This window comes from Gastrolobium bilobum, unplaced genomic scaffold (genome assembly GCF_033153095.1).
Source record: "Gastrolobium bilobum isolate Gb01-03AN ecotype WA unplaced genomic scaffold, APGP_CSIRO_Gbil_v1 utg59369, whole genome shotgun sequence".
Lineage (NCBI taxonomy): Eukaryota > Viridiplantae > Streptophyta > Magnoliopsida > Fabales > Fabaceae > Gastrolobium > Gastrolobium bilobum.
In genome coordinates this window covers 67,863-91,486 of record NW_026896363.1, presented here as the reverse complement: position 1 = coordinate 91,486, position 23,624 = coordinate 67,863, and the positions used below count along the sequence as shown (strand labels likewise).

Below are 23,624 nucleotides of genomic sequence, written 5' to 3'. Positions count from 1 at the left end.
GTCGATGAGTAATATTTAATCCTTGGATAGATGTGGAATTTGCAATACAATTATTGCAAATTTGAATTGTGTTTGTGAGAGATAAAATATATCAAATGAGATGTCATTGCGTAGATCTCGAAAAGTTATGTGGAATCAAAAAAAGAATTACCTCATTCGGATACCCGAGTCAAAAGTTATGACTTTCCAAAGTTTTACGGTTCGTAAGTTGACTTTTTTTGCCATGTGTCAACCAGATGATTCACGCCTAAATTAGGCGTGAATGCCTTGGGAGTCACGCCTAATTTGGGCATGAATAGTCACGCCTAATTTGAGCGTGAATGAGTGCAATAGATCCGTAGATAGTTTCAAAACAGATATGTATTCGTAATTATTTATTAAAATAATAATATTTTAATTTTTTTGCCCTATCTATTGTGTATCTTGATTTTTTTATTTTTTATTTTTGGTTTAGTTAATTTGAATATCTCTGTTTTTTTTTTAATAATTCTTAAGTAAATTGTTGTAGTTTAAAAACTATAAACGAGCTTTATAATTAGAAAAGAGCTTTCAGAATCTAATTATTATTAAGTCTAGAAAATCAAATAATTTATAAAAGAACTATAGAAACTTATTTATAATTTTTAAATTATCAATATCTATTTTTTTATTTTTTTATCTGAGATTTGAACATGCAAATTAACGGGAGTTTTAATGCATTATTCCAAATACTCCTCTTTATTTATCTATTTATTTTGTGGAAAAAATATTTATCCTTTTAAAGGATACACATTTATATCTTTTTAAGAAAGATAAAAGAACAAACTATGGGAAGAGAGAAGGAGGAATTTATTTGTAATTTAAAAAAACACACTATATTCATCTAAAATGACCATTCTTTTAAGGGATAGGATATTGTGACACCCAAGTTATGTTACACCCATGTGACACCCAGTCAATCTCACCGTTAGATCGCTTATGTTGATCCAACGGTTATATTTATTTCCATCTTTGTATGGTCATGATTTCCCAAATTTAATATTTTATATTTATTTCTACCTTTGTATGGTTATGATTTCCCATATTTAATGCTTTCATTTTAAATTTGAGAAATTATGACCATACAAAGATGGAAATAAATATAACTGTTGGATCAACATAAGCGATCTAACGGTGAGATTGACTGGGTGTCACATGGGTGTAACATAACTTGGGTGTCACAATATCCTATCCCATATTTATCCTTTTAAAGGATACACATTTATATCTTTTTAAGAAAGATAAAAGAACAAACTATGGGAATAGAGAAGGAGGAATTTATTTGTAATTTAAAAAAACACACTATATTCATCTAAAATGACCATTCTTTTAAATGATAAATATTTCCCCCTTATTTTGTATAAACAACTGCTTTTATTTGTCGACTCATCCATCAGCTCTTATTTCTATTTCCAGTTTCTACCATTGAATTCGTGGAGATTTATATGGGTAAAATTAAATTCAGAAAAAAAAAATAGAGCTATGAGTTCTTTAAATTAAAAAAAAAACGAAATTCCGTGCAATGAAAAATTATATTTATTCTTTTATTACCGCTCATTTGATAAAAATAGAAAAATAATACAAAAAGAACAGGGGTTCGATCCCAATTATGATATTCTCGCTTCTTTCTTGCTTGGTATTTTTTTAATTGGGGAATGAGTTTTGTTATTTGTGATTTAATATAATTAGATCGTGTGAGCCAATTTTAATTATTTATAGATAAATTAATCATTATTTTTTCTCACTATTTATCACATTATTATTGATTTATTAATAAATGAATAAGATATTTTAGACGACTTGATCAGTTAATAAAGATTGGGCTAGACCACACACGGTTGACTCTGGTTCAATAGCCATTACGGTTGACTCTGGTTCAATAGCCATTAGGGTCTTCTCTGTGTTGGTGTGGTTGGGTGTTACATTCACGAGACGCTTTGACAGTTCCTCTACGGGATGGAGAATCTAGTGCTAGTTGCCTTGATTGCATACAACAAACACAAAATACTTGCAAGACACTCCAATGCTCAAGTTAGTATGTGAGTTATGAGCTTAAACCAGCATTTGAGATATGAGCTTAAGTCAAGATGAATTAGATGATCATATATAGGCTTCAAACATTCATTATATAGTTGGTTGTCCTACTTATGTCGCTATGGCGGCATTAATCTGTTGGAAATAATCAAGTGGGAGTAGTGGTGTGAATTTCCACATTTGCTAGACATAGATCGAGTGAGAACCATTCAAGGGAAAAAGAACCATGGACCTATAGCCTTAAGATTTTTGGTTGAGATGTTGTGTCGGTCCATTTATTGTGGTTTATTATTTGGCTCAATGGTAAAAGTGTCATTTGCAAAGAGTTTTGGGTTCCTCTAGTACCATTCTCAATAGTGGTATCAGAGCCAACAATTTGATTGGCCAAGTATTTGGAGATGGTGATGTTTAAGGCCTCCGTAAAAAACTAGTATAACTCCAATGCTAGAAGAGAAGAGACTTCCATAGAAGTTGCCCCTAGGGGAGATCATGATATCGAGTCTCACACTTGAAAGGAGGATATTGGAAATTAAGTGTGAGTAGTGGTGTGAAGTCCTACATTGGCTAGACATAGATAGTGAGAACTATAAAAGTGCAAAAGACCTATGGACCTATATCTTTAAGGTTTTGGATTGAAATGTGACGTCGACTTACTAATTGTGGTTTATTATTTGGCCCAGTGGTGAAAGGGTCTCTTGCAAAGAGTTTTGGGTTCCCCTAGTACCATTTTCAACATAATCCTCATTGGTGAGCAAAAGCCTTTTGCAAGCTATCTCGGGTGAAAGATGTTTATTAGTGGGCTACGTCTTATATGTGTAGTTGGAACTAAGTGTATGTCCCTGTTAGGATGGCTAGAGTTTTAAATTGTTGTCGTATGGCTATATGTGTGCGGAATGACATTAATGTAAGATGAACGTGTTCCTTTAAGCCTTTAAATCTTAAGTGTTGAGCTTTTTAAGTCATTCATGAATTAGACCTTATATCCCGAATGAGATATATGCGAATTAATTGCCCATAATCCATTGCTTATTGTTAGCTATAAATTATGATTATTTTAATGGCTTTATTTTTACAATATTTGAGTTGAAGGCTGGATATAAGTGCATGGTAATGGACCAAATGAGTACCAATCAGCCCAATAAGGTAAAAGAGAGAGAAAGAGATAATTTGATAATTTACTATTCTCTTTTACTATTTTTACTGCAGTTAGAGAGCCATATGATCAACTCTTTGAAAGTGAGATCAAATCTGAACCATTGGATGGACAAAAATATGGATGGACAGCAATGCAATTTCTTGGAGCTCTTTAGTTTCTAGCTAAATAGGAGTCTGAGTCATTAGGGCCACATATAGAGAACTTTCGTTTTTTTTTAGTTTTCAGTTTTATGTTTTGAATCTTTTGTAATCTTTTTCTTTGAATCTGAGTGTTGAGAAATTCCTTGAAAGCTGAATGCTTGTTCTTCAATTCTTGTACTCGAAGTGCATTGACAACGCACCTTCAAGGAAAGGAATCACGGATCTGCATGCGAGCTATTGTTTTCATACTACTGCAAGTTTTCTTCCTAGCTCTAGTTTAGGAACTTTGACTCTTTAAGAACCGGTTTGTAACTTTACCTTGAGTTTTCTTTCATGAATGTTTGTGATGCATGTTTCTTTACTTTTAGATTTGTAATATTTTTGAATATGGGTTTCTGATCTTTTCCTTTCTGGGATTCACGATGATTGGGTGATCTTTTATTTTTCTGAATACTGTGATGGTTTGCTTTAGTTTCATTTGATTAGCAAGATTTTGATTTAAGTTCAAGAACACCATGGGAATGGGTCTTGAATAATTTTTGCATAATTGTGATTGGGAAATCAGGTTATGTCCCTTGTTAATTGAACCCTTGAGGTTAGGGATAACCCAAGGAGGTCTTTGATACAATTTTTAAAGATTTAGAAGACTTTGGGAAAAGATCCTTCTAAAGATTAAAATCTGGAACTGGGAAGTTTCAGATAAAATAGCCATAGTAATTCGAATTCTGATACTAAAGTGCCGTAGCAGTTATAAAACGCAGGAATGCGAAATTTTTCCTTCATCCATGATTCAAAGAATTCCAGAACCTTATAATTGATACATTTGTGATTAGATATTCCTCTGTTAAATTTTGTTTAATACAAATCTGATAAATACCTTGTTTGATTTAGTCTTTTCTTAGTTTTAAAAGATTGATCACTTAATTTCAAGAAATTAGCAATAGGAATTAAAAAAGGAAAACTAAACAAACCGTTCCCTCAGAACGATAACTCTTTCTCTTGAGAAAAATATTATCCAACACTTATGTCGTTAGTATAAAGAGCGAGATGTATTATTATGCGGAATCGTTCCTATGCGGGATCCCTCCACTTAAACTCACTTCGCTAATAATTCTGTTTAATTAGTGAGATAATTCTCTCTTGTAAATATGAGGGATTATCTTACTTACACACCTTCTAAATTCTAATTCTATACACATCAGTCATCACTCTCTTGCTACTCATGCTATCTCCATTGTTAATGACCTCTCCTCTGACCATAGATCCATTATAAATTATCAATAGATGGAAACTTTTTTGAATGAGGATAATTTTCGAGCGAAGCTTCTCCTAACTCCTCTATTCTTCATCACACCGTAGGTTTGTCGGATTGTTCACGCGTCACTTTGGAGGAAAAATCGGAAATTGTTGTGACATTCTTAGAATCTGTTATGTTAAATCCTTGTCACTTTCCAGAGTCAAAAGTTTAACACAAGCAACTGAAACTTGTCTACCTCGTGGCATTACACCAGAATCCCTTGTTCATGACCTTCAGGTTATCCTTTTAATTGTTGCTGGAACCCTTCAGCAAAGGGTGACTACTTAAAAAGTTTGTGTAACTTATTTCGTATGATCACTTTCATAAGATGCCTTCCAATGTCTTTCATTTTTTTTTAATCTTTATACACTCACGGAATTCTAAATATGTTTTTACCTGACTTTTTTTATAAAAATAAAATAAAATAAAAATACTGCACACTATATTGTGCAGTCCGTTCAACAAAATTTTGTCTATGCTAAAAAAATAAATGTTCTCTTTTTATTTTTGTACACACCAGGTAAATGGTATCATCTATACTATTATATAAATAATTACTTTATCTTAATCAAATCAACAGCTACACAATGTCGATCACTTCTTACTATATATTCAATTATGATAAAAAAAAACTTATTTATTTTTCAAACATTTATTATTATTATTTATTTTATTATCCTCAAATTTAAATCTCTTTAAACTCTTATATATCGACTTCATATTATATAATTATAATTCAGTTTGAATATTATTTATTGTTATTTATCTTAACAAAATAAATAAAAAAAAATATCCAAGTCAATATACACAAGTAAAATAATGCAATTTATATAGATTGTGTCATCATTATTATTACAACATAAGTTAACTATATATATCACATAAGCTGATATTGTTTAGGTGGCTGGGATACAATTCGGTATGCTGAAGCATTGATTTGGAGTCGTCTAGTGACAATAATGGCCGTTTTGATGTAATTTCAACTCAGCACAAAAGAGAACAGGTTAATTCAATTTCAAATTCAATAAAGCTAGACAAGGTAACATCCATATAACTTCTTCACCTGTTTCTTTGAACACCTAGCAAAGGGACAAGTTATATTTACAAACTTTTTTATTTACAAACTCTTACTAACTGCACTAAATACGATCGGTCATACTTTAATCATGCAGTATACGACCGGTCGTACTTAGTGTAATTTGCAAAAAAAATATTTCTAAACGAATCCTATTCCCTGACAAATGCACATTTAAATATAATATAACACCATCTTATCCTATCCCAAGATAGAAAATTCCTTTGATATTACGTACATCGGAATACCCCCCATGTACTACTACTATATTGCCCTTGCAGATTCCAGAATCAATCAAATACAAACTTGTTGAATTTAAACCAGGGACCTATTTATCTAATATCATGCGACAGAAATAAGATAAGGGGATCTACTATTTATTTCTAAAAAATAAAATAAAATAATGAACTCTATGATTTTGTCTTTGTTGTTGCTAAGATAATTATTTCTCTTTAAATAAAGACTTTTTTTTTTTTTTTCAGAAAACTCCAATTCAGATGCTACAAACTCTGAGTACTCCATACTAATTACAAATTACAACCACAATGAAGTCACTGTCATTGTAACCATACACAAAGGTTAATTAACCGCCACCTACACAAAACACTTCAAACTTCGACGGCTATTATAACAGTCATAAATGTTTTTCAATTTTCCATGTTATCAGCTTTTCTACATCACTTTCATGTCAGATTCTAAGGCAAAGAGACAGAAATAAAGCCCCAACCAAAAAAAATAAAAATTCCCCGAACATCATCATGGCATCTTCGTATTAAAAAACCAAAAACCCTTTCTTTTTTTGGCACATAGATTAGTCAATCATCGTATTTTTGTTTTTGAATGAAAGAGTTCTTGCAATGTGTGATTGCTCCTTGTATTGCATTATTCATCTCTTCCACCGTCGAAGTGTCACCGGATAATATCCCACCGGAAAGCATACCGGAGTGGCTCGGCGATGATCTCGTCGATGAAGGACAGCTAGAAACGACGCTTTTCCTACGGAGAGGGTATCTCAAGTTTCCCGAGAAAGAATGAGAAACCACACTCTTTGTTTCTTTCCTCTCATTAATTTCCTTCGTGGATATCTCTGTTTTGGTGAACAGAGACGGCACTGTTCTCTGTTGTTCTTGTTGCTTCTGTTTGAGTGACAGCTTCTCGTACAATGGCTTCACCTTCTTCGTATACTTCCTGATAACCTCTTTGACAGTGTTGCTCATGCGCTTCACCGAGGACCCAGAAACGCTTTCTGGGTGGCGGGTTTTGGGGTTATGTTTGCGGAAAACGGAGAATCTTGAGAAGGAGAAGTGGTTGGTGGTGGTCTTCTTGTTGTGAAGGCGCTTGAAGTCGTCATCCTCTGTTACGGAGCAGGGACGAAAGGAGTCATCGCAGTCAGGGAATAGAGCGAGGTCGCTGGTGAAGGAAGATTGTGAATCGGTGGAGTCGCGAGCGGCGGAGGAGGTGGTGGTGGAGGTGGAGGTGGAGGAGGAGAGGAGGAGATTGCGGACCATGGAGATGCGGGGAGAGAGGTGGAGAGGGAGGAGCCGGCCCTTGTAGAAGAGTTCATCGGCGGGGGAGAATGATTTGCGGGGTGAGATGGAGACGGTGAACTCGAAATCTGAGGAGGAAGATGATGACGATGAATGAGATGGTGACGGTGGAAGCGTGTAGGATTTTGCTTCTTTCCCTCCTCTTGTTCTCGCCATCTCTACACTACAATGCATGGACAGAGTTTTGAGACTTTTGAGTTTGAGTGAGTGTTGGTCACTTCGATTGTGCAATTAATTTATACTACTCTGAGGGAATGGTCAACGCTTCTGCACTAAATTATAGCGCAGGGGTGGCGAGTAAACAGGACGCTCCCCCACTTCCACCGCGTAAAGTATAATCCATGTTTTTGGCAATTTTTTTAATTAAATAGCCTTTTTCCTTGATACATTAATTGTGATTAGTATATTAATTAAATTGCCTTTTTCCTTCATTTTCTTCTTTTGATTGTGATCGTTACATTAATCCACCGCGTAAAGTATAACTTTTGATTGTACCAATCACAATTAATATACCAATCACAGATCATTTCGAAGGGCCATAACTTTTGATTCGAATATTCAAATCAAATTTGTTTATTTATTTCACGTAACTTTTTGAGATCTACGCAATGACACCTCATTTGACATATTTTATCTCTCACAAACATCGTTCGAATTTATAACAATAGTATCACAAACAATTAATATATCAATAACCAATCACAATTAATGTACCAATCAAAATTAATTGTGATCGGTACATTAATCGTGATTGGTTATTGATACATTAATTGTGATTAGTATATTAATTAAATAGCTTTTTTCCTTCATTTTCTTTTTTTGATTGTGATCGTTACATTAATTTTGATTGGGCAATGAGATTGTGCCACACAACGCACCAAATTCCCTACCCTTGTAGCGAACTTCGTCCAATCAACTTTTTCTGCAAAAATATGTCACGTGTCACCAAGTCATTGGCTACCAAGTTCGCTACCAATCATGGCAAACTTGGACATGTGGCAGTCAGTTTTTCCTCCAAAAGTGTGTCACGTGTCAAGAAATCATTGGCTACCAAGTTCGCCATCAGCCGTAGCAAACTTCAACGTGTGACAGTATGGTAAATTTTACTGTTCGTGTGACAATTTTGTATATAAATGCCAAAAACGTTGCACATTGATCACTGTTCCGGACCCCGACACGAAACCTGACATTTCAACACGTTAATTATAAAAATATTAGATTTTGATATATTAGGACATGTTTTGATATTAAATAATATTTTTAATTTATAAAGTATATATTATATGGGGTTTATATTTCTTATGTAACATAAGATGAGAATTTTTGCAGCACACATATACTCAGGTGAGCCCCATTGGAAAAAAGTAAATAAAAAAATTAAAAATAGTGCCACGCAAAATAGTGTGAGTGTAGCTTGAGAAGGCTCTTCTTATGTTGCATAAGAAGTATAAATCCCATATTATATTTAATATTCAATAAATTAATAAAAAATAAAGTTAAAAAATACCCATCAATTTCGCAAAGAAATATAAAATATCTCAAATATTTATATTAAACTCAATAAAATAACAATCGTAATGCAACGACTTTAATAATCGAAACTAAAAATGTAACACAACATAACTTTTGAACTATTTTTTTTAAGTTATGCAATATATGTTAGAGTGACAGAATGTCAAAAAATGTCAAAAAATATAAGACATGACACATCAAGTTTATTTGAAGTGATGGTGCACCGTATGGTTCGTATTTTGTATTTAGTCAATGATTCATGTTCCGATAAAGTTAACGGGCTACGTGGGCCGTTGTCTGGGTGCAGGGGGTGACATCCATTTTTGTAAAGGCCTTGCATTATTTTGGTTTTTATAATTATTTTTTGTTTAGTAGTTTAAATATGGACTTATAAATAAATGTGACTTAAAAATTTTCTAAACCTATTTATGTTTTATTAAAGTTGAGTACTTGTAAACCAACAAAAAAGAAAGTTGAGTACTTGTAAAACAGAGTTCGGTAATAAAAATATCGAAAAATAGTTTCTCCTGTTGCGGGAGGTGACAATTTTTCCTTTTACTCTCACAAATTGAATATAGGGCCCATTTATTAATTTAAAATAAAATAAAATTATTGAAATATGTCTTAAGAGTCTAGGACAGGAGAATAGCATTCTCTCCCAACAGAAGAAAAAGGCTATTCTTCCTAAAAATATAATAACAAACTTACCCAATATAGCCCGTTGTATCGAGGAGAATTGGATAAAATGCCCCACGTACATATCTATCCTTTATATTTTATTATTATTTTTGATTATGTATGTGATTGCTTTGGTTTCTCTTTATATTTGAATCCTATGAGAGAAATCGGTTGATTGGCGATTTTGTTTATATTTTTATCACTTTGTCCCTTTTCTCAAATTTTATATTAACATGTTTATCTTTGACCTGATTTTAGTTCTTGTTAAGTCATTTATTGGAGTAAATGATGGTCAATTTGAATGAAATAAGGGTATACGGTTATATTTATCACCAGATAAGTTTATCACCTTTACCACCAATCTCATCATCGTTAGATTAAAATTAAATCTAACGGTCCATAATTATTCCTTATAATCTTAATTTTTTCTCTCACATTCCCTTTGTCTTTCTCTCTCTAGGTTTTCATACCTTCTCTCATCCTCTCTTCAATTGTTGTGCGCTTTCGATATCGATTCTCTGTGACAACGCATTTTAACTCGCTGTCTCTCTTCAATTGTTGTGTGCTTTCGAGGGAAGATGATCAGATTAACAAATAATAGTTCATAATAATAAAAAATGTATTCACGTATTACCAAAAAATAAAAAAGAATTCACAAGTCCCTCCCAAGTCCCACCAGTATTATGAAGAACGAGCTATGAACGAAATAACTTTTGGCCAATTGTTTAGCATCCAATTCAACTCGAACTTTTGGCCAATTGTTCCTGAATAACTTTTGGCCAATTAACAGAAATAAATCCAGATCAATAGTCATAACGAAAACTTTTTTTTTTCTCAACCTGAATTAGCATCCAATTCAACTCGAACTTACCCATGAACAGATGCAAGTTTGAAGAGAGGATGAGAGAGGGTATGGAAACCTAGAGAGAAAGGCAAAGGGAACGTGGGAGAAAAAATTAGGATTATAAGGGATAATTATGGATCATTAGATTTAATTTTAATCTAACGGTGATGAGATTGGTGCTAAGGGCGGTATATCTGGTGGTAAGTATATGTATACCCATCCCCTACTAATATATAATTTAATAGGACTTGCTACATAATTTGAAAAGAGTGAGAAAAATAATAAACTAATAATCTTTTTAAAATATAGAAACAATATAATCCATGAGCGAGAAACTCATAGAGATTCTACACAATTGAAAATATTTTGTGGAAGATCATTTATGTAGATTAAATTAATCAATAAATATATATATTTTTATTTCATAATAAATAATTGCATAAAATTGTATCATATTATTTAACTTGAATTAATAATATTTATTCCATTTTTTCTCGTGTATTTCGCCCCGTGTCTAAGCCGGAAATAAAACGAAAGTAATGGATATAAAATCCATTTCTTATTTGATAATATAATTATCCATGGAAAAAGATATTATTTGGATGATAATGTTTTCTTTTGATTTTTATAAGGTTTTTCCTTTTGGATTAGTAAAGGGAATGAAAGGGGAAGTTATTTTAGGAATTAACTAGAATTGAAAAAGATTAATGTCGTTATTCTTTGAAATTTCACAAATTTGTATTTACAAAAATTGAAATCAGATTTAGTAATCTATATATATATATATATAAAAGATATATATATAAAGGAGAGTTCAATGTTGGGAACTTCGCTGATGTGTCACTCCCTGCTTAATTCTGAAAATTGTGTTCACACTACATGACATATAAAAACTTTCCTTCTTCGGTAAATTGGAAAAAGAATTTCTTTTAAAAATCGATTTTTTTTAATCGAAAAATAAATGACCATTTGTGGTGGCAGACAAGGCATTGAATGTCCCACTACCCATCACATTGGAATTGGTCAGCTGATTTAATTGCTTTTTACATTAGAATTTTGAAATTCGAATTTTGATTGCTCATTTAATTGGAATGACTCATCTGATCTAAAATTCGAATTTTGAAATGGAATGACTCAGCTGTTTTAATTGCTCATCTGATCTAAAAATTTCAAATTTTAAAATGGAATGACTCAGCTATTTTAATTGCTTTTTACATTGGTATTGTTCATCTGATCTAAAATTCGAATTTTGAAATGGTTTCAAATTTTGAATTTAAAATATGGATGGTGGGAAAAGATTTGGAGAGTTTTGGGTGTCATTCATTTTGTATAAATAGAGAAGTTGTGTTTCTTATTTTTTTAGCTTGCCTAGGATTTCTTTCTTCATTTCTGTTTGTAGGGGTTGTTGTGTTGGTATTATTTTTTGTTTTCTTTGGCTTTCTCCGATTCGTTTCATATTTTAATGGAAGGTCCTTCTTCTGCAAACGTGCCAGGATTGAGGAAAGTGTTTGTTGATCTTTGCAATGCTATCTTCTTATAAACAAGACGTAAATAATAGATATTTTAAGGAAAGTATTAGTTTATTCTTTTCAATTGTGTAGAATCTCTATGAGTTTCTCGCTCATGGATTATATTGTTTCTATATTTTAAAAAGATTATTAGTTTATTCTTCTTCTCACTCTTTTCAAATTATGTACCAAGTCCTATTAAATTATATATTAGTAGGGGATGGTTATACATATACTTACCACCCAGATAAATTTACCGCCCTTAGCACCAATCTCATCACCGTTAGATTAAAATTAAATCCAATGGTTCATAATTATCCCTTATATTCCTAATTTTTTTTCTCCCACATTCCCTTTGCCTTTCTCTCTAGGTTTCCCTACCATATCTCATCCTCTCTTTAAACTTGCATCTGTTCATGGGTAAGTTCGAGTTGAATTGGATGCTAATTCAGGTGGAGAAAAAAAAAAGTTTTCGTTATGACTATTGATCTGGATTTATTTCTGTTAATTGACCAAAAGTTATTCAGGAACAATTGGCCAAAAGTTCGAGTTGAATTGGATGCTAAACAATTGGCCAAAAGTTATTCCGTTCATTGCTCGCTCTTCATAATACTGGTGGGACTTGGGAGGGTCTTGTGAATTCTTTTTTTTTTTTTTTGGTAATACGTGAATACATTTTTTATTATTATGAACTATTATTTCTGTTAATCTGATCATCTTCCCTCGAAAGCACACAACAATTGAAGAGAGACAGCGAGTTAAAATGAGTTGTCACAGAGAATTGATATCGAAAGCGCACAACAATTGAAGAGAGGATGAGAGAGGGTATGAAAACCTAGAGAGAGAAAGACAAGGGGAATGTGAGAGAAAAATTAAGATTATAAGGAATAATTATGGACCGTTAGATTTAATTTTAATCTAACGATGATGAGATTGGTGGTAAAAGTGATAAACTTATCTGGTGATAAATATAACCGTATACCCTTATTTCATTCAAATTGACCATCATTTACTCCAATAAATGACTTAACAAGAACTAAAATCAGGTCAAAGATAAACATGTTAATATAAAATTTGAGAAAAGGGACAAAGTGGTAAAAATATAAACAAAATCGCCAATCAACCGATTTCTCTCATAGGATTCAAATATAAAGAGAAACCAAAGCAATCACATACATAATCGAAAATAATAAAAAAATATAAAGGATAGATATGTACGTGGGGAATTTTATCCAATTCTCCTCGATACAACGGGCTATATTGGGTAAGTTTGTTATTATATTTTTAGGAAGAATAGCCTTCTTCTGCTATTGGAAGAGAATGTTATTCTCCTGTCCAAGACTCTTAAGACATATTTCAATAATTTTATTTTATTTTTAATTAATAAATGGGCCCTATATTCAATTTGTGAGAGTAAAAGGAAAAAGTGTCTCCTCCCGCAACTGGAGAAACTATTTTCCGATATTTTTATTACCGAACTTTGTTTTACAAGTACTCAACTTTCTTTTTTGTTGGTTTACAAGTACTCAACTTTAATAAAACATAAATAGGTTTAGAAAAATTTTAAGTCACATTTATTTATAAGTCCATATTTAAACTACTAAACAAAAAATAATTATAAAAACCAAAATAATGCAAGGCCTTTACAAAAATGGATGTCACCCCCTGCACCCAGACAGCGGCCCACGGAGCCCGTTAACTTTATCGGAACATGAATCATTGACTAAATACAAAATACGAACCATACGGTGCATCATCACTTCAAATAAACTTGATGTGTCATGTCTATGACATTTTTTGATATTCTGTCACTTTAACATATATTGCATAACTCAAAAAAAATAGTTCAATTTACAAAAAAAAAAATAGTTCAAAAGTTATGTTGTGTTACATTTTTAGTTTCCATTATTAAAGTCGTTGCATTACGATTGTTATTTTATTGAGTTTAATATAATTATTTAGGATATTTTATATTTCTTTACGAAATTGATGGGTATTTTAAATTTAACTTTATTTTTTATTAATTTATTGAATATTAAATATAATATGGGATTTATATTTCTTATGCAACATAAGAAGAGCCTTCTCAAGCTACACTCACACTATTTTGCGTGGCAATATTTTTAATTTTTTATTTACTTTTTTCCAATGGGGCCCACCTGAGTATATTGTGCTGCAAAAATTCTCATCTTATGTTACATAAGAAATATAAACCCCATATAATATATACTATATAAATTAAAAATATTATTTAATATCAAAACATGTCCTAATATATCAAAATCTAATATTTTTATAATTAACGTGGTGAAATGTCAGGTTTCGTGTCGGGGTCGGTATCGGAACAGTGATCAATGTGCAACGTTTTTGGCATTTATATACAAAATTGTCACACGAACAGTAAAATTTACCATACTGTCACACGTTGAAGTTTGCTACGGCTGATGGTGAACTTGGTAGCCAATGATTTCTTCACACGTGACACACTTTTGGAGGAAAAGCTGACTGCCACATGTCCAAGTTTGCTATGATTGGTAGCGAACTTGGTAGCCAATGATTTGGTGACACGTGACATATTTTTGCAGAAAAAGTTGATTGGACGAAGTTTGCTACAAGGGTAGGGAATTTGGTGCGTTGCGTGGCACAATCTCATTGCCCAATCAGATTAATGTAACGATCACAATCAAAAAAAGAAAATGAAGGAAAAAAGCTATTTAATTAATATACTAATCACAATTAATATATCAATAACCAATCACAATTAATTTTGATCACAATTAATGTACCGATCACAATTAATTTTGATTGGTACATTAATTGTGATTGGTTATTGATATATTAATTGTTTGTGATACCATTGTTATAAATTCGAACGATGTTTGTGAGAGATAAAATATGTCAAATGAGGTGTCATTGCGTAGATCTCAAAAAGTTACATGAAATAAATAAACAAATTTGATTTGAATATTCCAATCAAAAGTTATGGCCCTTCGAAATGATTGGTGATTGGTATATTAATTGTGATTGGTACAATCAAAAATTATACTTTAAGCGGTGGATTAATGTAACGATCACAATCAAAAAAAGAAAATGAAGGAAAAAGGCTATTTAATTAATATACTAATCACAATTAATGTATCAAGGAAAAAGGCTATTTAATTAAAAAAAATTGCCAAAAACATGGATTATACTTTACGCGGTGGAAGTGGGGGAGCGTCCTGTTTACTCGCCACCCCTGCGCTATAATTTAGTTCAGAAGCGTTGACCATTCCCTCAGAGTATTTTAAATTAATTGCACAATCGAAGTGACCAACACTCACTCAAACTCAAAAGTCTCAAAACTCTGACCTTCTAAATTTTTAACTGTTCCTCTACAAATATTTTAAAAAATTAATATGATCAATACTTATTTTGTCATTTTTGTATAAATTTAAAGGTTATAACCTAAATAATCATTAGGTCTAATGATATATGAGTCATACTTGACTTTTAAAATTAATTAATTTTTTTTTACTTAATTTGAGTTTCTTTCATAAAAAGTATTTGTATTTTATGAGTTTTTGAACTCAATTTAAAATCATAATATTAAAAGATTGAGAAGAAGAAAGATTTGAAAAAAAAAATAAAGAATAAAAAATAAAAGTTAAATAAATAAAAAATATGATAAATATTTTAAAAAATATTAGATATTTTTCATTATTCAACACAAGGCTTATTATTTTTATTTTGTATATTGTACGTGTAAAATATAAGTACAATATAAGAAATAATATCTGCAGAATTAGAATAAGATATCATCAATATGATGATATATGATTTCCATAATTAATTGAAATTAAAATCAGATATCCCCAATATAATACTATGCGATTTTCATATTTTAATCCTTAATAACATTGTATAATTGTTGATATTGTAATTGAAATACAAGAAATAACAACGAAAGTTTCTAATATGAAATTAATTGAAAAAAAGAAGAAGCTGTCAATGTAGATAGCTCAACCTAAAAGTTGTAGTTATTTATCAAAAAAAAAAAAAAAAAAAAAAAAACCTCGTAGTTTACCGGAAAAAAAAAAAAAAAACTTGTAAGTTTTTGCTATAAGTTTGAAAATGATACAAGGATGAAAGGGAAAACATACAGAAGAATGCCTCACTTTGGATTTGCTAAGGATATGCATAGAACTAACTTAATTTAGGCTATTTGACTCCATTAGGGCTTTTGGAATTCCATTTTTCAGGTTTGGTATCTGTGGTAATTTGTTTTTCAGTAGGGGGCGTTAAGTGTAATATCCAATATATATATATATATATATATATATATATAGTAGTAGTTCATTGAAAAAAATTCTTCTTTTTTTAGGCTTTCTCATTTTCAACATCCCGAACGGTTTGATTGATATATTTGATGATGCAGATTCTATGTATGTAGCTTGAATATTACATGTTTGATGGAATGTCAATGTCAATTCTTATGAATTGCTGATTGGGTTTTAAGTGAGTGTGATGGTCAATTTCATGCTCTCCTTGGTTTTATTAGTCGCCAATGGCCATGTCCTATGAGCCTAAATATAGAACTAGGAGAATGATAGTTGGAAAATTAGTTGCATGTGTCTCTCTAATAGATTATGCTTATGACACCTCTGTCACAGTTCAGAAACTTGAACTTCCCACACTAGCAATCACTGGTTGGGGGATAGCTGGATTTCTGGTAATTCGTTAAAAACACCAACTACTTTATCAGGTTGGAGGTTGTAAAAATGGTATTATTAAACAAGAGTAAACATATTTTTTGGCAGATGGGCATGCTAGAAAATCACTGAGTTGGACCCAACGCATAGGAGCTGTAATTGAAATAGCAAAGGGAATTCAATTTTTGCATACAAGGATTCTCCCTGGTGTATATTCCAACGATCTTAAGATAGAAGATGTTTTGCTGGATCAGAATCTTGTTGCAAAAATCATCAGTTATAACCTGCCGTTGTTATCTAAGATGGGAAAGGTACAAAGAAAATAATTATGAACTTTTTTAATGAGGAAAAAAATCATAAGTTTACTTTTTTGTATTTTCCTTCAAAACAAGTCTTGAGTTGGTACTGATCACCTTGGCTTATCCTTGCAGGTTCTGCATGGTTGTTATTCCAATGGATTCAAAAATTCTAGCATTAATATAAGATGCGTGATAGAAAATTTTTCTTGGCCTAGAAGATTTTTCAACCATAGAGGTGTTTGACTGGGTTTTCTACGATCCAGCAATCATAAAACCTGTATCGGTTACTGGCAGACTCAGATGTCATGGCCTCACATTAAGGTACGGAGTTTTTTTTTTTCTCTTTTGACTTTTAGTTTTGGTTTGATATAATTGATACATCTATGAAATCCATTTAAAGCGTAGTTTCACTGTGTATGAAGCATGTGCACAACATGATTTACTAAAAAATTTTATAGAATGATTAAAGTTTTATTTGATAACTCATCTGAAAGTTCATGCAGAGAAGGCCATTTTATTTTAGGAGAATGGTAAGAGTTTGAGAGGATAATAGCAATTGGAGTGAGAATTTGGGAATGAAAGGGAGAGAGTTCAGATTGTGAATGTAAGAGGGGATTAGGACAGGCTCGGTTGGGTTGAGGAGTATTTATATGAAGGGAAGTGGGGATTGGGTGGACTAGATAACACAACGTGGCATAATTCTATGGTTTTATAATTCTTGGCAGGAAAAAGAGAGCCAAGATACGGGAGAAGATTGACAAATGTGTGAAAGAAAAGTTGGTGGACTTCTGTGATGTGCTCAACATACAAAAGTTAAGATTGGTATGAAGAAGGTGAGTATTGACCTAATATTTGTTCTTTCTGGTACGGTATCATAGGTTGTCTTTTCAAAAAAAAAAATTATTAATAAGACATTATTTCAAGAGGAACTGTTTACAAAGTTGTTGGAGTTTCTGGAGTCCCCACATGTTACGAGTTATGACTGATGTTTTGCTTGCTGATAAGGAAAAGTTTTTTTTTCCCTCTTTCTTTTCTAATTTTGTTATTGTATAAGGATAAGGATCAAGTGACTTTTTTTGTAAATTGTGACATAAATTTAATCCACACTGTTACCTCTCATAGATAGTACAAGTATTCATGTTATTTTTGAAATAGTTTTGTACACCAATCAAATATCTTAACAAGTTATAGAGTTTCCAAACATAAGAGAAATTCAACCATGGTATAAGACTTTTTTTTTTTTTTTCAATTTTTATCATATTTAACTTGTGAGCTCAGTATGCCAATTATAATTCAACAGTTGAATCAATCAAAATTCAAAAGTACTCGCATTAAGCTAGTTGACCATGTGTTCCCTGCCTTGTATTAGTAGTATCATTGAATCCTGACCCTTAGTATAAATATACTGTTTTAATTTGTTTTATAATTTTATTTTGTTGGAGTTAGTTTTCTGAAGCTTGTTTCTATTCTACAGAAAGGTAAAAAGCATGCCACAAAGGCAACCCCAAGCAAATTTTCTGGGGAAGCTTATGAAAAACCTGCTAAGGGGTATTGTCAAACTATCCTTGAAATTCATTCTGGCTTGATGCATATCTAATATGCTCTAGCCTTTTTTGGGCACTTTCTTGCATTGAAGCCTGGTGGTTAATGCTTGATTCTTCATGCAGCATGTGGTGATCTAATTTATCGTGATGATTCAATATCTTCATGTTGCTTAATAAGTCTTGTTTTGATAATTGGAACAATCTGAAAGTTTTAATAATTGTTTAAATATAATAATTGAACCCCTTACCTCTAATATACCATTGGTACTCATGGCAAAAGAAAAAAAAAATCCTTTTGGTCCGTAATGCAATTGTAAGTTTACATCGTGAATGTTATGCTTGTGGTTTAGTGACCTTAAGTCTAGTTTTTTAAGGAGGTAAAAAATTTTACTAGTTAAGAACTAAAAGGTGAGCCTTTGATAATAGTTGATTTTGTTGGTTAATGTTACATTTTATAGTAGATTTTCTTCAGTTCCATTTGCTGGAATTGTGCATGTTCATATAGTGTCTCAAGGAAGTTTCTTTTTTGATTATTTGCAATTGTTTTTGATATGTTCTTATAGTGTTCGTGGCTCTTTGGCATTTAGATGAACAAAGCATGATATTTTGTTTTTATCTGGATATGAATATTCTATTGCTGATGCGACTTCAATTAGAACCATGTCGACTCTGGTGGATTATTAGTTATAGTTTTTTGTTGCTTCAAAAAATTCATGGCTCAGACTTCTCTACCCTTTTGTTTCCATGGAAAATCTGGGATGTAATTTATCTCATTCTGAACTTTCAGATGCAAAAGTTGATTCTCAGGAAGATGAAGATATTTCAGTGCCAAAAGGTGAAGGTAATAATGAGGAAAGTAAATCAGAGGAAGAGGAAGATAAAAGGAAAACTAACAAATCTACTTCAAAACAAAATGTGATGGAGATTCAAACGGCGAAGACCACTGGTGTACAAGTCATCAGACATATATAGTAGATATTTAGGTTTAAATATTCGTAATTTTATTGATACTCTGATTTTATTTATGTTTAATTTGTAAAAAAACATATTTACTTTTTTTTAATCATATATTGGATTCTATTAATTTTTAATGAAAGACATTTTGAATTTATTATTATTATTATTTTGTGTGTTTATTTTAGGATTATATTTAATTTAATATAAATTTGATGATATTATATTGATAGGCCTGAATACTATAAATTAATAATGTGTTTCAAATAATAATATTACTGAATATAATATAAAACAGAGGCCGCTGAATCTTCAACTTTCACGAGGTTTAAAAATAGCCGCTTTAAATTTATATAGTCACCTTACTCCACGACGGTTTAATAGAATACAACGACCGTTTGTTACTCAATGACGGTTATTCCGTCGTTTATTTAAAACCGACGTGGAAATATTTGACGACCCCAAATTCAGAGCCGGTTTCGAAAAGGCCAGATAAATTTTCTCCGGCGATTTAAATGGCCGCTAAGCACAAATATCACCAACGCTGAATGCCGTGTTTGCTGTAGTGATATATATATATATATATATATATATATATATATATATATATATATATAAAATAAAGAAATAAAAAATTATTAAAACACCATTAATTAATTTCTTAAAAAGACGTAATTTTAAAATTGTAGAAAATAATTTTATCTCATGTGATAGTAAAAGTATTTCTCTCTCTATATATATCAATTTGGACTTTATTTAATATTTCTATAATTTATAGTATTTAATTATAATTAATTTAATATTATTTTTTATATAATACTTATCCACGTTCTGATTTTATCGCATCGATAATTTCACACAAACTCGAATACACATCTAAATATGTAATTATACGAGGTAAATAACGTAAGTGATATATACGGGCTTCTTTTTTTAATCATAGTTATGCTTGCCATCGATTGCATGTACAGTTGCATTTCTCTCGCTTGAGAAATTGGACCCATCTTTTACCCAAGGCTTTGGATTTCATGTAGACAATGAACGTTAAATCAACTTATTGATAAGCTGAAAAACAAATGTAGCTGTGAAGGTATAAAACTACACAAGCTGCAAAGCATTTGGTTTAGCAGCAAAAGTATTTTATTTACCATTTTTTTAATACATATAAAAAGAACCGCTTCAACCCAAAATTTTAAAATGTTGAGTGATAACTTTTTTTAATGATTTATATTTTTTTCTAACACACTCTTTCATGCAAGAGCCATTTGAATTTGAAGCATATATATTGAATATGCCTAATTTTATTTTTATTTTACCTTGTACTTATTTAATTTCACTTGAAAGTGAGGGGCGGTGATGATCGAACTCTTGACCTTACGGTTACTAAAGCTCTGATATCATGTAAAGAACTGCTTTGACCCAAAACCTTAAGGCTTTGTTTGGGAGTTAGTTTTAGGAGGGAAATGAAAGGAATGCGAGGATTTTAATAATCTTTTCCTTTGTTTGTGAGTTTAAAAAAGTGAGAGGAAGGAATTGAGAATTTTCACAAAATAATCCAAAACCCTTATTTTTTCTTAAAATTAAAGTTCTCCTAATTTAAGGGATTTGAGTGGGAAATATATGAAATTACTTATTTATCCTTAGCATTAAAATGTGAAAACTACATAAGTGTGTATTATTTTTTAAATGTGACACTATTAGAAACATTTCAAATACCAACAGAATATATCTACAGAGAGTATTCTGTCGAAAATAGTGATGGAATTTTCGACAAAAATCATATTTCGTGAAAAATAGAGACAATTTTTTTTTATCGAAACTAAAGACGAAATTAGAGACAGAACAAGTTTTGGTCACAATAATTTTTTACGGATATAAAATTCCGTCAAAACTATTGACATAATTTAAATTCTGTCGAAACTTTTTTGTAATATTTTTTGATGAAAAATATTTCCATCGAAATTTTCAACGGAACACATTTTCATCGAAAAATTTCGACTAAAAAAATTCCTTCAAAATTCTTGACGGAATCTAAATTTCGTCCATAGTTTGGAAGAAAATATTTCAGTCATATTTTTTGACAATTTTTTTTTCGATGGAACACATTTCCATCAATTGTTTTTGACGGAAAGCATTTTCGTAAAATTTTTTGACGGAAAACATTTATGTCAAAAATTTTGACTGAGTTCTTTTTTTGGTCCAAACTTTCGATGGAATTTTTTTCTATTGAAAATATTTAAGAAATCAATTTCTTCAAAACTTTGGACGGAAACTAAATTCCGTCGAAAATTTCGAAGGGATTATGTTCTGTTGAAAATTTTGATGCAAATTTATTTCAGTCAAAATTTTGAAGGATAAAAAACTTTGTTTCCTTTTGATGAAAAAAATTTTGTCGAAATGTATTTTTCGTCATTTGAAACATAGAAATTTTATCAAAAATATGATCTATTTTAGTAGTGGGAAAAACATATAAATAATATTTTTTAAATTTAAATTTAAATTTAATTTGTAAAATATAATAATTATATTAATTTTTTTAAAAAGATAAAATGGTAAAAATATCTCACTAACATTTTATTTTTCTCCCTTACCATTTTTTTAACTCTCAAACAAGGAAAATGAATACCCTTCGTTTCTTTTTCCTCCTTTCCCTCCATTTCCCTTGGATTCCTTTCTTTTCCCTCCCTTCCAAACTCCCAAACAAAAGTCAAGTGTTAGGTGATAAGTTTTTTAATGATTTATATTAGGAAAAAGTTCACCAATGCCTCTGTGGTTTACTCCAAAATCACTTATGCCCCTGTGATTTTTTTTATCACATATGCCCTTGTGATTTGCAAAAAAGTATGTTTTTTATCACATATGCCCTTGTGAATTTTTTTTTTTTACAAAGCACAAGGGCATATGTGTTAAAAAAAAATCACAAGACAAGATGATTCTGAAACAATTAACATGAGCATTATTGAACTTTTCCCTTTATATTATTCTCAGTGCACTCATTCCTATTGGTTAATAGACATTCCGAAAACTATAGTACATTGGCAAATGGCAACCAATGTTTTTCTGGATAATAATTTTTCTGTAAATAGAGTTGCACATGATTGCTTATAGAGCTCACAACTGCATATCGGATCATTCATCATTTTAGTAACTTTTTATATCCAATCTTCCTGTTATACAATTTTAATTCTATTTTGTCTTTTAAAATCTTCATTTTTTTGCCATCTTAAGGCACACCCACTAGTTCATTCAAATTTCAATTTGAAAATAATAATGTTTATTTAAAAAGAAGGACCTTCCTTTGGAAGTTTGCAGTTGTCATCTTACATTTTCCAAAACACGGATTATGATAATCATAAGCATATAGCCATAAACATGGGATCACGGAATCATAGTACGACTAAGATTCTAAAATAGTGTTTTGACAATTCCAAAAGACGTTATCAGAAATTGATCCCAAGAACTAATTTGGCTCCAATTAATATTATAGAGCCAAACCAGATTTCGAGATACGGAATAGTACCAAAAAATTGTAAATAATGTAGTAGCGTCTTTGTTGTTAGAGTTGAAAGAATATATGCAATTAGCATGTAAATATATTATGTTTCCTTGTAATCCAAGTAGGTTCCTATTTGATAGCTTGTTAGCATAGTTGTTGATATTGTTAGCATGCTGCTAGCCTATTTTCACGTACAGCTTTAGGCGATTAGTTAGTTAGTTTCTTTTCAAGTTTTGCTAATTACTTGTATTTATTCTAAGCCTATTTAAAGGCAACTAATTAATGAAGCAAACCAATCATTTGGTACCATATTCTATCTTGGTATAAGAGCGATCCTACGAAATACTTCCGCAAACACAAGTGCGTGAGAAATTGCAGGAGAAAACAGCAGCGCACTGAAGCCTTCGGATCCTGACTCTCCTTTTTATCTAGGAGGATCAGATAATCCAGGTGTGATTCTAACCATCGTGAAGCTGTATGGAGAGGCCAATTATGATAATTGGGCCAAGTTAATGAAAAATGCACTCAGTGCAAAGAACAAGCTAGATTTCATCACTGGTGATGTGAAGAAACCAGAAAAGGATAACGCCGCGGAATGGCGTGCATGGGCCCGGTGCAACTCGATGATAAATAGGTGGATTCACAACACAATCGACCCTCAGTTGCAACCGCTGATCAAATGTTTTGATGATGTCAAAGACTTGTGGGACGACTTAAAGGAGAGGTATGCTGTTCAGAATTTTCCTAAACAGTATCAACTCCGAGCTTCTCTCACACACACACGGCAGCAGGGAAGCACTGTTGGTGAATATTACACCAAACTTCGCGCGATCT

At 31.4% G+C, this 23,624-nt stretch overlaps 1 protein-coding gene across 1 annotated transcript; it reads right to left on the bottom strand.

Moving 5' to 3' along the window:
• Nucleotides 1–6,535: 6,535 nt before the first annotated feature.
• LOC133299365 (probable membrane-associated kinase regulator 1) lies at nt 6,536–7,423 on the bottom strand. The gene has a single exon (XM_061498823.1). It carries the CDS (start codon nt 7,421–7,423, stop codon nt 6,536–6,538), a length of 888 nt encoding a protein of 295 aa, XP_061354807.1.
• Between the last annotated feature and the right edge of the window lie 16,201 nt (nt 7,424–23,624).